The following is a 15,624-nucleotide window of genomic DNA, read 5'->3' as shown; positions in this document are numbered from 1 at the left end:
AAAAGGTTTTTTCAATACCGTCAAAGATTATCAAAGCTTTTTTATTTTTGCTTTAAATACTGTCATTATTATCATTGATTTGGACTATACATCTATCTATAATCTATTTATAAAAACACTCCCATTTTGTTTCGAACCCATTCTTTGCAGATTGTACTCTAAATATTTCTCTTACACCAAGTATTGAAAGTCGGACAATGTATTTTAGACTTTTAGACATTTCTCGTATTTTTAAAATTATTTTTACGTTCTTTTCAAAAGCGTTTATTCATAGGAAAGACAGCTGGATTCAAGTGCTGTTGATTTCATGAGCTTTGTGGGAGCAATGCTATCAAAACATGCTGTGTGTGTTTGTTCAAATGTTTATAACGGCAAGTGAAAATGAGTGCTGAAATTATTCAACTGAATGTTGGCGGAAAAAGGTAAGAAACAGTTTAAGCGTCGCGAATGTTGGACTTCGATGAGTAATGAAATTCACATAATTGATCGAAGTTTTGAAGTAATTGTAATTGTTCATAATTTTGAATAGCCGTTTAAGTTATTTAAATTTTCACCATGTTTAAATGTTCTCATATTACCATGTAATGAATTGTTAGATTTTCTACATCAACTCAAACATTGATATGGGTGCAAGACTCGTTTTTCTCCAGGTAAGCTTTGTAAAAGTGAGCTAGTAGAATTGTAATTGTAATGAGCATACATTTGCCAAGTTTGAAATTATATGGAAAGGATTAGAATCAAATTATCTCTTGTTTAAAGCAGAGAAAAAATTTGATTCTAGTTTCTTTTATCCATTATCAATAAGTATTGGTCAAAACATTGGTGTGAGATTGGTTTAGGGACCTGTTTCAATTATTTGTAGAATATGAAATTCAGTAGTAAATCCAGGGTTAGGCAAAATAAATTAAAACCACTAATTTTAGATTTAAAACATCTGTATAACAATGTCACTGGTTATGAATTTCTAAAGATTAAAATCAACCAATCGACATGTTTAAGTGATTTATTTTGGCTTAAGTTGAATTTAATTTGTACACTACATAAAAAACATGTACAATCCTACTTTATGCTGAATATACCTTATTTTGTTTGGAGTTCGTATCTTTGGCTATGCAAAGTGTTGAGTTGCCTTGATAAAGATTCTCATGACTACATCATATGTCAACCTATTTTGTGTCATGTGTACCATTTGTGCAACTTTCAGGTGCATTTCTATGCCACAAAAAAGTTTTTTTTCGTGCCAAAAAACCAGTAAATTTTAAAGCTGAATGCCACTTTCCAAAAAAACATTTTCTGTCTATAAAAATATGTCTAAATCTATAAAAAAATTGTCAGATCAATCATAAATTGACCTGTTAAAGTTTGGGTATAGCTAATTAGGAGATATGCTTCAAACTAAAATACAGGAATAATATTCTCAAAATAAAGTCTCTTTTGTAAAATGTTTAATTTGGTATAATTACATTATCTTGTCATGGTAATAGCCAGTATAGTGTTTGGTGCCACTTTGTCAACATTGTTAATCTTCATCTTATTTTATTGACTTGCCATGTCTAAAAAAAATGACATCATGACTCAGAATAATGATTTTGTTGCTCTTTTTTAGTTTATTAAGTGGAAGAATTGAATCAATAAAGGATGAAACTGGCGCAGTATGAATATATTACTCACTTAAATGACCTATGTATTTATTGAATAGTCTGCATTTTATTCTTGTTAGTTTTCTGTTAGGGCTATCTTGACTTTTATTTCTTTCTTTTAAGATTTTTATTGATAGAGATCCTGATGCTTTTGTGCCAATCTTGAATTTTTTGAGGACAAAAGAACTTGACTTGAGGTATATTTATGATTCATTGCATCCTGTAATTCTGTAGAAACTTTGTTTCATTTAAAGGAAAATGTATTATCCATGAGAAAAAACTGGTTTTTTTGTTACATTTCTTATAATCTGACAAACTTTTTTTCAGGGGCTTAGATTTGAAAACTGTAAAACATGAAGCAGAATTCTATGGAATCACACCACTTGGTAGGATTTAGCATGTGTTTAGATTTATAAATTACTCCTCACAGTGTGAGTTAATGCTCTTTACTTGAAAAAATAGTGAAACGTTTGACATTATGTGAAGATATCAATGCATCAAAGTGTGGTAATGTGTTTTTCCATGGATATATTGATATCCCAGGTAATTTTTGCTGTTTAGTCAAATAATAAGTTTTACTTTTTGGAAAACTTCATGTAGGTAGTTTACTCATTTTAGCAATGCCGTCAATTCCTGGGGACATGTATTGTAAGATGATTCTCAATAAAGACAGGCTAGATACTTCTTCCTTGCCAGCAGAAGATGAAGAAAGAAATTGTGTCAAGCTCAGAGAAGTTAAAACAGTTGCAGGTAATTGGGGTTGATGTTTATTGTCTTGTGGTTGGTGTTAATTGCCATTCCTTCACGTATGAAATTATTGACATTTGCCATGGTTGAATGAAACTTCCACTTCTGAAAAATTTTATCTATTTTAATTGATCATCATAGGATTAAATTTGGATAAATGTAGGATTTAATGATGCATAAGAATCAATACAACATTAATATCGGGGGGGGAGGTGTTTGGTTGTTCTTCCTGGTTATTCTCTTTGTGTGCATTGTGTGCATACATATCATCCTTATGAAAGATGTTTTTAGATTTGAAAAGAGTCATGTTAATCACTGGACATCATAATTGGCTTGCAGTTGCCTATCCAAGATGTGTGTGTTGTTTTCAGTAAGTGGAATTCTATTCATAATTTGGAGTAAAGCTCATGAACCGTATAGTAGTTGTAGTTTGGTGTGCCTTTTTGTAGTGAGCAATTATTTTATCTATAATATTTTAGGTTAAATGATCATAAAGGATTAAGAGAGCAAGTTTTTACAAGTCCTTTTCTTGAGGAAACAGTAGAACACCTCACATTAAATACCAGAGTTGTTGGAACTTGGGGGGATAAGTTGGTTGCTGCTTCATCAGGTATAGTTATTTACTTCATAATGTTTATTAATATAAACATAATGACCGAGCGCGAGGTCTTTACGAACAAATAACGGACCAAGGTGTTTTTGTACAGACCGAGCCCGTAGGGCGAGGTTTGTGCAAAAAGACAGAGGTCCGATATTTCTCAGTAAAGACCGAGAAAGCGAGGTTATTAAAGGATTATTATGTGGCATTATTTGACCTGAAACGAAGCTTGCTTTCTTTCTCGTCCTTGCTTTTTTTTACGGGTTGATTTTCACTTTTCTAGTTTTCGTCCATAAAAAATAAATCGTTTCAAATTGTATCGTCTGGAAAGTTTAACTGTTTTCCAAGTGTTTTTCCTTCGAATCACATTCGTAAATGGTTTTTTGTTTCGTTTAATTTGCGTTTTGCTGTTTGCTTTACGAAGTTTGTTTGCATTTGACTGTAAAATTACGCGTTTTTGACCGTGGTCGATTGCGGGAAAATAATGGACCGGCAAAAATGTTTCTGAGCCAATCAAAGCGCATCATTTAGCCAGAAGTGACGCTTGCCATATATCAATATAAATGACCGTCGGGTACATCAAAATCCCCCAGATATCTCTTGCCATTTTCCTATATTTTCTATATCATAATTGTATTTCTCATCAAACGTTTTGTGATTGAAATTAGGGAGCAAATTTCAATTATGGAATATTGTGCAAGGAACATCCATTGGTAAGTTAAGTGTTCAAAGCTCTACATTATTTTATATTTGCATGCCACTTGTTTGAATTTCATGTCTTATGTATTTTTCACTTAAATTTACTCATTAAGTTGTCTTTATTTTATATTTGCATGCCACTTGTTTGAATTTCATGTCTTATGCATGGTTCACTTAAATTTATTCATTAAGTTGTCTTTATTTTATATTTGCATGCCACTTGTTTGAATTTCATGTCTTATGCATGGTTCACTTAAATTTACTCATTAAGTTGTCATTATTTTAGGAAAATTTGATCTGGGTGTGCAGATAGATGCTCTGTTTTTTGTTAGTAGTCAAGTTGTTGCAATCAGTTTCACAGGGAAGGTTGGGATTTGGAATTCGCGTATGCCAAGGCTATGGCAGGTAATTGGGTGCTTATTTTAAAAGAAAAATTATGTATGAAGCTTAAATTGCCACAAGTGATTATAATAGATCAAATTTGTTATCAATTTTTTTAGAATTTTGATACATTTGTATATATTTATACGGATGTATAGTGTAAATAAGAAGGCCGGCTGTTTATCAGTCTATTTGAATGTTTTCATTTACCCTCTTGAAATAAAGTTTTTACTTTCTTACCCACTAAAACTGAATTGTGTATTTATAAATTTTAATTTGGGGGAGGTGTGTGTACGTTTTTGCCAGGGGGAGGGGTGATTTTGACTTTATGAAGAATTTTACATTTTATTACGTATACGTTGAGTTAAAGATGATATTAATGTTTAGTTATTCTTGTTACATGTTGTTCTAGGTTCAAGAGGTGTTTCCTATAACAAGTTATGATACTGGTGGGACATTGTTGTTGCTGGGTTGTCATAATGGATCAATTTATTATATAGGTAAATGTTAAATGACAATAGAGATCAGGGGCTGGTTCCACGAAGCCTGGATAGCGTTATCCATTAGATAGTAAAATTTTCAAACTTATAAAAAAGGTGTTTATATATTCGTTTCGTCAAAGAAATTTTGTAATCTTTGAAGCAATATTTAAGTCAGTGATTGCTCAGCTCGAACTATATATTTTTCCTTATTAAGAAGTTTTTTAACCGTTTGAAAAATTTTGCTATCTAATGGATAACGCTATCCAGGCTTCGTGCAACCAGTTCCAGAGATTAGCAAAGTCAAAACGCTACATGGAAATATTAGGATACCTTTAATATTTTTTACAAAAGCAATACTGAAGTTTAGAGCTTTAGAAGGAATGAAAACTACTTACATACTACATAGAATGAAAACTACTTACATACTACAGAAATTTTTTGAAAATTTTTTGAGTTGAAAAACATTCATTTGTTTTCTAATGTTTCATTTTCGCTTTTCACATTGTTTAATCTTGTTGAAAAATGAAGAACTGTAATATTTCTTTTTAAGATATGGAAAAATTTCCTTTGAGGATGAAAGACAATGATTTGCTTGTAACAGAACTGTATCGAGATCCTGCTGGCGATAGAGTCACCGCGCTTAGTGTATATCTCACGCCCAAGTCATGTTAGTGATGTTATTAGCTATGTTATGTCAGTTTAGATTCCTTTCGTTTCGTTTCGTAACATTCATTAATAATGTTACGAAAGGAAATATGTTGTTGTTCTAAAGACAATCTGTGCTGCAAAGACGTTCAAACAATGTTGTTCTCGAGAAAATCTGCACTGTTTAAAATGCAAAGATTCGCGTTATTTTTGATATGGAATATGGTATCTTCGATCGCCTCTAACATAATTATCTTGTATGGACTTTACTACAAGATTAAAATACATAAACTGGATTTGATAAATCGATAATCGTTGAAACACAAAGTTAAACACAACTTACACTGTTTCCTTAAAAAAAATTTTTCAATGTCCTTTTTATGAATAACGTCCAATCTACAAATACAAATACATATCGGTCACATTGAGACATTGATTTTTATATACCATTCCCACTATGACATAAGTATAAGAAAATCAAGTATATTGATTTCTTAAGTGCATTTCAGGTATCAGTGGGGGTAACTGGATTGAGATTGCTTATGGTACTGAGTCAGGTGTGGTGCGAATCATTGTGCAGCATCCAGAAACTGTTTATGCTGCTGGCCACGGACCACAACTATTTCAAACGTTTACTGTTCATCGTTCACCGGTGATTAAAGTCATGTTAAGTGAAAAACACCTTATATCAGGTATTTCATTAATCTTTATGATCATCGCCTTTCTGAACAAGAAATTAATTGCCAAATTTCGCTGACATATGTTTACGTTTTTCTAACACTACACGTTTTGAGATCACTATCTTGCCTTGTGACAAGAGTTTTATTGTAGTAAGCACAGAAAGGGCAAAGGTAGAAAACCATGTAAAGTATGTATTTATTGGATTGGTCGGTAACCGATATAAATAAGCAAACGTTTGTCAGTTTTGTCGACGAAAAGACTTTCCTTATATTTACAGTTTGTTCGGACTATAACCACGTGCGGACATGGAATGTGACGAGATTTCGTGGAATGTTATCTACACAACCAGGATCTGCACCTTTGGCATCGTTTAAAGTTGTGTCGTTAGAGCGGTCCGAACCGCAGCCCAATTCTGCATCAGGAAATTTACTAGGTTAGTTTATCATGGATTATGAAACTGTTTACTTTAAATTTTGCAAAATCACAAGAAGAAGTTGTAAGGAAGATTTCGCTTGGAATTTTGACAGATAATACAGCAGTATGCTCATTGTAAGGAATCTCTAAAATGGACGTCTTTTCTCCTCTTTCATGTGTTCAATTATTTCATCAAAGCTATTTTCGTGTACTTCTCTAGTACAATATTTCTTCAGCTAGCTCTTTCTCTACAATTTCTTCTCTGCTAGTCTCTAGCTCTTTCTCTGATGAGCTCGAGATTCCTAGATTTCGATAGACTGAGATGCCGATCTTCGATGATGCCGATATTTGACGCGATTATTTCGCCGATGCCGAGATGCCGAGATCTCGCCGACGAGATTCCGAGATGATTTTACGATGATGCCGATGAGATGCCGAGATGCCTTTGACGCCGATGCCGAGATTTTTCCTTTTCTTCTGAGATTAGCTAACTCTTTTCTACAATATTTCTGCTAGCTTTTCTACTATATTCTCTGCTAGCTCTTTCTCTACAATACTTCTTCTGCTACCTCTTTCTCCACAACAATACCCTCATTGACTTTGCGTGGTACTATTTCTTTTCGCACAATAATGAAGCCATCTACCATTTTCAGGACCATATGGCGAACGCGATGACCAACAAATATTTGTTCAAAAAGTTGTTCCAGACTCGGATCATTTATTCATTCGTCTTGTGTCCACAGGACGACGAGTTTGCACAATAAAATCTGTCGACGGTAGCGCGATTATTTCATATTGCGTCAACGAATGTGATGGGTCGAGTGGAATGGGTTCTAGACCACGTAGATACCTGTTTACTGGACATGCGAACGGCTCTGTTCAGGTTAGATACGATGATCTGTTTACAATGTTTTTTAGAGTTTTTGTTAGGAAGAAACTTGACTATTATTACAATGAATAGTAATAACTGACGATGACTCAAAAAAAAACTTTATTGTAATCACGAATTGGTATTTAGATGTGGGATCTTTCGTCAGCGTTACAACAAGCCAACAAACTTAATGGTGAATATCTGCATGCACACCTGAATGTTTACATATCTTCTGTTTTTTTTAACTATTTTCTATGACTGTTTAGACAACATAGGTGGGCCAACTCAAGATGAATTACTTCAAGTATTAGATAACTGTGAGCTCAGCAACTCACGCTGTACAACCCCAAGTGTTTCGCCGGCGGTATCGTTGTATAACACCGCTGGCAGCTACCGTTCACGACGTGCAGGTCCGGCACTCTACGATAGCCATTTGGAGAGTAGTATTGAAGAAGAACGTGACGTAGAAATTGTAAATGATGAACACGATGATTTAGATGAAGCGACGGGTGGTGAGAGAGGTGATACATTAGTTAATAGACCAACGTATTATGTTTCACAATGTTGACCATTCTAGGGATTTTGGTAATTTTTCCACTCTTCTCCTTCAACGAGTGTGTGTGTAAGGCACTTGTATTAATGCGGTATTTATGAGTACATTCGTTATGTAAATTTATGCATCAATTGTTTTGTAATCATATAATTTACTATAAAGGTGTAGTACGTCATGTTATCATTTGTATTCACTAAACATCATTATGATCACTAATAATTGGACAAGAAATTGGTCGACAGATCCAATCAATAAACCATAAATACTAATCTAGAATAAATGATATTGCTAAATTTTTCCAAGTCTAGCCATGAAAAGGCCAGCGACTTTAACATCGTTTTCAACGTTTTCATCGCATGATCCCCATATATTTTTTTATCTATCTTATTAATGATAAAACTCAGCTTAGAAGTCTGTCGCCCAAATAGTTGTCGATGGTCACATAATATCAGTGGCGTGGCAAACTTGACAATTGGGGGGAGGGGAGGGGGGCATATTTTCGTCCGTATTAAGTTCCTTTGAAATCAATTGTTTTCCTACAGGGTGCTACGCCACAGCATAATATTTTGGGATAGGTAAATCTTCGTTGCAGAATCGTTAGTGCTTCAATGCAATAAATGAACTTCAGGTCCCTGTCGGCATATGTAGGGATTCAGAAATTGAAGAGCCTTGGTAAGTCGTTCCATGTCTTGTTTTTTTTTTGAAAAAATTTAATAAATTTCAGTTTCTAAGTCCAGTTTGTCATGTTGGAGATTATTTTAGGGGCCTGTTCGAACAAGAAAAATACATTTTTCTGTTTTGTTGGTGACAGCTTATTGATCAGTACAACATGTTGTATTCAATTCAGCACAACGATGGATATATGTATATATATGATCTGCTTTGAGTTTTCTATCATTTATAAGTCAACTTGACCTAATATTTGTTGAGTAATAGGCATTTTAAACGGATTTTCTATTTAGTGGACTTTGTGCGATAGGTGTGTTTGGGGGCAAAACAAAAACATTACGCTGTCCTGCAGTGGCATATTATTTTCATCATGTGATCAACTTGAAGGTAATGTCACATCAAAACATTCTCACGTGAATTACGTCAGAATTTTTGCTTGTAGGCTTTCGTCTCGTTGCCATTTACCTCAGGCACATATAACACATATATAAAAATTGTCGATGTATGAAAAAGTTGCGATCATAGAATGCTTTTTGCATGGTTCAATGTCCCTTGACATGCTATCGTATATATACATTTATGGGGTAAGGCGTTGTGACTTCAGCGGGTAGTATTGGGTTGTATTGACCGACGTTCATTCATTGAAAGAATGTTATATGCAGTGCGGTGTTTGAAATTAAATGAAGATATGATCTTCGCACTTTTGCGTTGAATCCCGTTGAGTCACCTGAATTTTTCAGGTTCATGAGACAATTGCTTAAAATTTTCCAGCAAAAGTGCGAAGATCATATCTTCATTTAAGTTCATTCATTGAGTTATTGATGATAAATTCACTACATTTGTTATATCATGAAAGTTAAAGTTCATGCTAAAGAAACTACTTTTGCGTGTTAAGCTTCGCAAAGTGAAACATACCCCACAAAAATGGTCCGTGTTTGAACTAAACATTTGAATAATGCCAGAGAAAGACAATTTTGGAGCGACTGCGCTATTTTGTGCAATCATGCACTTGTACATAAAAAACTAGGCATTAAGAAAACGGCCAAGTCTACAATAACTCAAAATATGACATTTTATGAAGAAGATGGCATTTGTGAAATTGTTTTCAAATAAAAAAATGAGGAGGAGAATTTTCCAAAATTATTTATAAAGGAAAAATTCAGGAATTTTTTTACAGTAATATCCATTCAGTATCTAGATATTCCTTTCAGTATTCTGCGATAGATACCGAATTATGAAAACGCCTAATATCGCTTAAGAGGAATGCCAAACTGTTACAAAAATGGAAAACTGAATATATTTGTATGGAAACCAAAACTACGCGTTACTAGCTATTTAGTGTCTGCCTTTTTAAATTGCTAGTAACTGTTCCCTTTGGAAATGACGAGCGAACAATATTTAATTGTAGAGAAACTCTTGAGAGGAGTAGCTAATCAAAATATTATATCACAGTTAAGATTTGTACGGACGAATTTCGGGATGTTTTTTTACGTTAACGAATGAGGGAGTTATTTAGGAATGTAGGATGTTGAAAATTTCAAACAAATTGATACGAATCATGTGTAAATCTTGGTATTTTGTCGATTACCTGAGCACTCTCGTGAATGAACATGCGCACTCCTACGGGAAGTCTGACCAGCTGAGCCAGTCTGCTCTCTGTTACAGATTTGGAACACAAAATTCATGTGACATTTCTAAATATACCCATTGTTGAGTACAGTTTATTATATTTTTTGTGAAAGGTTCAAAGGTTGCCTGAAAGTTTTTCAATTTTGCCGCCGGCTGCTTTTATAGTGAAAAGACGCATCGCATGTGATTCGTTTGGACGCTCGCGAAATATATATAATGAGCTGTGATATACACTTATTTAATGCAAATATCCAGTATTCTTCGCAATATGCTTCAACGGAGAGGCCATTCAGTTGACACAACAAGTGTATATGTGTAATCTATTAAAGACTTGATATACATGTTGCGTACGAAACGGTGGTAAGCTTATTTTTCTTATAGCAAAGTTTTTGATGGGATATAGTGCCAGTAAGAAAAAGACATGAAGAATTACGGATGATAAAAATTTATGGAGAGGTTGTGGAATTGAAGTTCTACAGTCACCATAGTATAGTCTGCTAGTGATAAACAGAAAGGCACATTGTTATAGAAATTGTACGATTACGACAACTGTAAAGATTGTTATACTTATGCACCACCGCTATATGATAGCAACGAAAACCACGAATAACTTATTCCATCTTTTTTATATTTTTAGATTTATGAAAAAGCTGTGACACCTTGCGATTTACGCTTTAAACTTCTCTACTGATCACAAGGCAAATTTAGAAGACAATATGCGGTAATTTTCATATCATTATTTTTGCGTGATCAACACTCCCCTACAGTAGATTTACAGTAGATTTTTTGTATACATTTTGAGACATTGTGTCAGGTATAAAAAACTAAGAGAAAGAGCACTTCTACTATAGTTTCATTCATTTCACTTCGTCTTTTGCATTTGCTTGTTGGTTGTTAAGACATGGATTTTTTATATTAGTACCTTTCAATTAACCCGTTCACATTTGCATATCACAAAACGAACATCTTAATATCAGTACATATGATCTTCGCACTTTGCTGTGAAGTGCAAAGTGCGAAGATCATATCTACATTTAATTTCAAACACCGCACTGCATATAACATTCTTAATATCAGTACTGTGATGGCTCTTCTCTTCTATTGTTGATCACATAAACTCGTTGAGGAAAACAAAGATTTTTAAAATTTTTGAAGTATTGCTGTATGTTTTGATTGATCTGTTCTAATATAAAATCTTACAAATAAGGTGTGTTACAGTCTTACTGTAATGAAATATCGAAAAAGGAACCTCAACAGAATACCTTGATACGAAACCATTTCAGGTTTTTTGTTTGCGATGAATATACTGCTCGATGACTACATAAATAATCGTTATTGCATGGCTACTGGGTGGGTTGGGTTACGCTTATCTGTTTGTGGCAGGGTATTGTGTAGTTTCTCCATTATTTTGCTGAATCGGCCACTGAACATCCGAACAAATATATAGGCAATTATATGTTCAATAAACCATACAGTGTATCTATGAAGAGTTGTACCTTCTAGTCCAGCAAGTGCTCTCTTTAAGCTTAATTACGATGTATTTGTTATCTGGCTTTTCCTTCAAATTATAGCAAAACTAAATATTTCAGCTTGATATTTTGTGATTAAAAACCTAGCCAGACGTACTTATTAAGTATATTGTTTCAGTATATTGCCCAGTGCATAATGCTCTTAATGTTGTAAAGCATGCAAGCTAGGCCCTTTTAAACATCGAACTCGTCATGCGCCAAGTGCATTAGATATAAAAGATGATAATTATCGAAACTCGTTATTTTCTGTCTTTCATGCTTTGGGATGTTTGAAACGGGTATAAGAATTCTGGCTTCAACTGCACGCAACGTGCAACACTGTTGTTATAGATATATAAATATGTATTTTTATTGTATAGACAACATTTACACCCACAGCTAGACCAAGTTAGCAAACAATAGCTTTGTCGTATGTGAATGGCGTTCAGTCAGTGAGAAAATTTTCCATTGGAGGTTAAGTTTAGCCTCGGCACCAGTCCATTCTCTCTGTTCCGAGACTTCTTGTTCGGTGAAGTGGACGTGCTCGGATTCGATTTCTTGACGCATGTAGGTCATTACGAACCGGAAGTATGGTTGTCCAAACACTTGTTTCCAAATCATTTACGCAAAAAAATATTTTAGTTTTTCCCATATATTCGTGTTCAAGTGTAAAACACCTGCTTGTATAAGAACGCCTTTTAGTACCTAGGTAAAATGCAAATTTGTGCGCAGCCTCGGTGAAAATATTTCCCACACTGAAGATTGTTTTGCGAACCGCCCACGAATGTCCCACAACGTCATTAGAAGTTGATCGCGTGACCGCGGACCAATCAAACGATCGCTTTGTCATCGAAAGGTGACAAAAACTCGCCAACCTACTGTGTCTGCCTCTTTTACGCATACCTTCATTGTGATTGTGACGGACTAGTCTATCTTTTTAACTATTTTTCTTTTTAACGGGTTCAATTACCAGCCTCAAAATACCGCCTCTACGAGATCTCGATCAGTTCCAGTATGTCTCCTATCCAATGCGAGCAGGCGACGTTAAAATGGAGCCTACGGACTCCTTTTATCCGTCGTGCCGTAATGCAACGGGTAGTAGACATACGCTGCAACAACAACTGCAGCAATCTCAACTACAACAACGACAACTGTGGCAACAACACTTTGTTAACAACGAACAATCGCTGGAGAACTTGACATCACCGAGTAGCCTTGATGCAGAATTTGGTCTCAGCTTCTACGATCCATACGTCTGTGAACCATCCTTGGATTTGTCGCCGTATCTCGAGGACATCGACTTAGCAGATACGAGTCAGCAAAATGAGATTTTTGATCTAGTTTCAAGCGTTGTTGCAAAGCATGAACCAAAACCTTTGCTGCAGCAACAACATGGTTATCCGGTTTCGATGCCCGATGGCGATTTTGAAAGATTTCTGGAAGAGAACAGGAGTTTCATGGCCGGCTACAACAACGGCAATGACACGTACTCGAGTCAAACCGTGCCAGCATTTTCGACAAAAGCTGAAGTAGAATGGCGCGCGTCGTCGTCAGACAGCAGTTCACCTTCCACGTCTCCTGAATTGCCGTCAGACACGCGAAAACTGAAAATTCGTCGTCAACGTGGACGTAAAAGCAGTTGCAATGGTGTTAGCAAGTCGAACTTAGCCGCTTTGGACAAGAGCACGTACGAGTATCGAATGAAGCGAGAGCGAAACAACGTTGCGGTTCGAAAGAGCCGCATGAAGACGAAAGAGAAACAGGTCGCCATATTTCGAAAGGCGACCGAATTAAGTGAAGAGAACGAGGATCTGCAGTCGGTTGTCGCTAGCCTTACCAAAGAATTACAACGCTTGAAGAGCTACCTTGCAAAGTCAGGACTCTCACCTATGGGCTTGCCTATTGAGGCTTAAACACAGGCAAGTGCCATAGGCGATCAACGAGGACAATATTGAACCCATTGGACGTGTCGTAAAAGTTTATAAAATGAAATTGGATTGTGACTTAAAATAAACGATATTGACTTTTGTGTAGATAGCATGAAACACTGCATACTTCACTTTTTCGTGATATGGCAGACGCCATTATTGTGCAGTGGTTTTAGAAGTGTCGATCATCATTTTGATGGTCGGTTATAGTCGTTTCATATGGCATTCTCCGTAGCTTAAACTTGGTCGATGGATATTACGTATGTCGCTGGATTTTTCTATGATAGCAAATTATGTACAAATGTACCAAGATTTTCTTTTCAAAAGATCGATGGACATTTGTACAACATACAGCTTTTTCTAATTAGCAGGAGCTGTTATCAACCCTTGAAATTTGAACCGTACATCGAATTGTTTTTTAATTATCATCGACAAATTCAGTGACCTCGAATATCCCTCGATCATATAGAGGAAGAATTTGTTGACTTAAACAGCGGATTATATTTTGCCGTAGTGTATTATAAATATTTATCACATCTAACGTAGCTTGACATATTTGTTGATCTTAAGATTGTAGGGAAGAGCGTAGGATTTTTGTCGCAGGTTTTGTATTGATGACTGATATATTCTAATATTGGGAATTACTAATTTAACTTTTTAATGCTGGAGCGATTTCGCGCCTGTCGCGACATGTAACCCTCAATTTAACCATAATATGTGCTGTAGTTCTACTTGCAATCATCGCTGTATAAATTGGACTTTCTAAAAACATGATTTGTGACGTTTTAAACAAAAGTTGTCGTTTTTTGCTGTTTGATAAAGGATACATATATTGCATTTGACTTCCGTAATTTTTCTACCGACTGCCAATATCGCCTGCTGAGCGTTGCTTGATATTTGTTTAGATACAGAATCGCTTTTGTGTGACCGGAGTATTACTGAATGTCTCGGGAATATTACTTAGCTATATAATAGCTCTATTTGTGATATGAACAATTTACGCTTCGGGAATGTTCTATTTGGCTTTACAAATGGGAAAACTTTTCCAATGACCCGGAAACTCTACCGTTGCATCTTCTTTATCCGTAGGGGATGTTTCAAATTTTTGCACATACTAGATCCGAACTCCCAAATTTAAGTATATTTTTGCTGTGTTTGCGGCTTTTAACGGTAATAACAATCATATTGATATCGTAGTAATTGATTTCCGTCTCAAAAATCTTGCTTTATATGTTTGCTTGTTTTGCGTGACCTATACGCGGAACATTTCTAAAGTTTTCATTGTATCACATTCATTCATTGTGAGCGTTTTTCATAACGAAAGGGTGACTATCTATCTCCTTCGAGTGGTTTTATTGCATGTGCATGTCGTATCACAATTTTAAATGCGGCGTGATATTTGCCAGAGTAGCCTGCTGGCTGATGTTTTAGCAACGAAGAAAATAAACTGCCTTGGTAACTTTTAACAAATAATGCACGCAGTGTGGGATTTGTATCTCCAGTTGTGCATGAACATTCCTAGCTGCACATATATTCTAAATCTGAAACATCAAATAGCTGAAAGACTATAGTGAACAGGAACCTATGGAATGTCAATGTCATTCAAAGCTCTTTGGCCGGTAAATATTTTGTATGCAATATGTCGTGCTTACTATGCAAATGCTGTAGACAAATGTTCAATTTGGTATATCATCCTATTTGCCCCATTAACATTGCCTACCTTTCAAATTAATGCTAGTTTGGACTGCTGTGGGGATAATCAGAGAATATATGATTCCATTTCTACATATATATATGTAACATGCACATGAGATGCCCATGAACTTCATGGGTTACAAACATACATGTTTTGTAGGAGTTAAATGTACCATAACCGTATTTTGCCTTTACTTTCGTTGCCAATTGCGTTGTGTTATTTTGTTTCAGGACGAAGTACCAGCTTAACACCTTAGTATATCACAGGCCTTAGGCATTCATTCGTTATACCTTAAGGGCTTTGAGCTATCAAGTTGAAACATGTATACCAGTTATTGAATAATAGATTAACTCTAATTACAAATTTAAAATTTTCAACACACATACACAAAAAGATAAGCCTTTTGTCGCAGTCCCGAATCGATAAAGTAAAAATTAAAAACTTCTATTTTTCCATCCGTGGATTAACTGGATTTGGATTTTT

At 35.1% G+C, this 15,624-nt stretch overlaps 2 protein-coding genes and 1 long non-coding RNA gene across 3 annotated transcripts; all 3 read left to right on the top strand.

The window, feature by feature from the left end:
- The first annotated feature begins 179 nt into the window (after window positions 1–179).
- LOC124442973 (BTB/POZ domain-containing protein KCTD3-like) lies at window positions 180–7,980 on the top strand. The gene is made up of 18 exons (XM_046993495.1): window positions 180–422; window positions 597–650; window positions 1,607–1,652; window positions 1,764–1,837; window positions 1,968–2,026; window positions 2,103–2,183; window positions 2,259–2,390; window positions 2,679–2,757; window positions 2,867–2,997; window positions 3,654–3,698; window positions 3,971–4,089; window positions 4,478–4,565; window positions 5,098–5,214; window positions 5,702–5,884; window positions 6,151–6,306; window positions 6,941–7,170; window positions 7,306–7,351; window positions 7,425–7,980. Exons 1-18 carry the CDS (start codon window positions 382–384, stop codon window positions 7,724–7,726), a joined length of 1,983 nt encoding a protein of 660 aa, XP_046849451.1. The 5' UTR covers window positions 180–381; the 3' UTR covers window positions 7,727–7,980.
- Window positions 7,981–10,128: 2,148 nt separating this feature from the next.
- On the top strand, window positions 10,129–12,142 carry LOC124442992. Its single transcript, XR_006947450.1, has 3 exons — window positions 10,129–10,369; window positions 10,647–10,730; window positions 11,898–12,142. It is a non-coding gene; the product is annotated as an uncharacterized LOC124442992 (long non-coding RNA).
- Window positions 12,143–12,393: 251 nt separating this feature from the next.
- LOC124442986 lies at window positions 12,394–14,232 on the top strand. The gene has a single exon (XM_046993512.1). It carries the CDS (start codon window positions 12,546–12,548, stop codon window positions 13,428–13,430), a length of 885 nt encoding a protein of 294 aa, XP_046849468.1. The 5' UTR covers window positions 12,394–12,545; the 3' UTR covers window positions 13,431–14,232.
- The last annotated feature ends 1,392 nt before the right edge of the window (window positions 14,233–15,624 follow it).

The sequence above is a fragment of the Xenia sp. Carnegie-2017 genome, unplaced genomic scaffold (assembly GCF_021976095.1).
Source record: "Xenia sp. Carnegie-2017 unplaced genomic scaffold, XeniaSp_v1 HiC_scaffold_20, whole genome shotgun sequence".
NCBI lineage: Eukaryota > Metazoa > Cnidaria > Anthozoa > Malacalcyonacea > Xeniidae > Xenia > Xenia sp. Carnegie-2017.
Note: the sequence above shows the minus strand (reverse complement) of the source record. Positions and strands in the feature narration are given on the sequence as shown.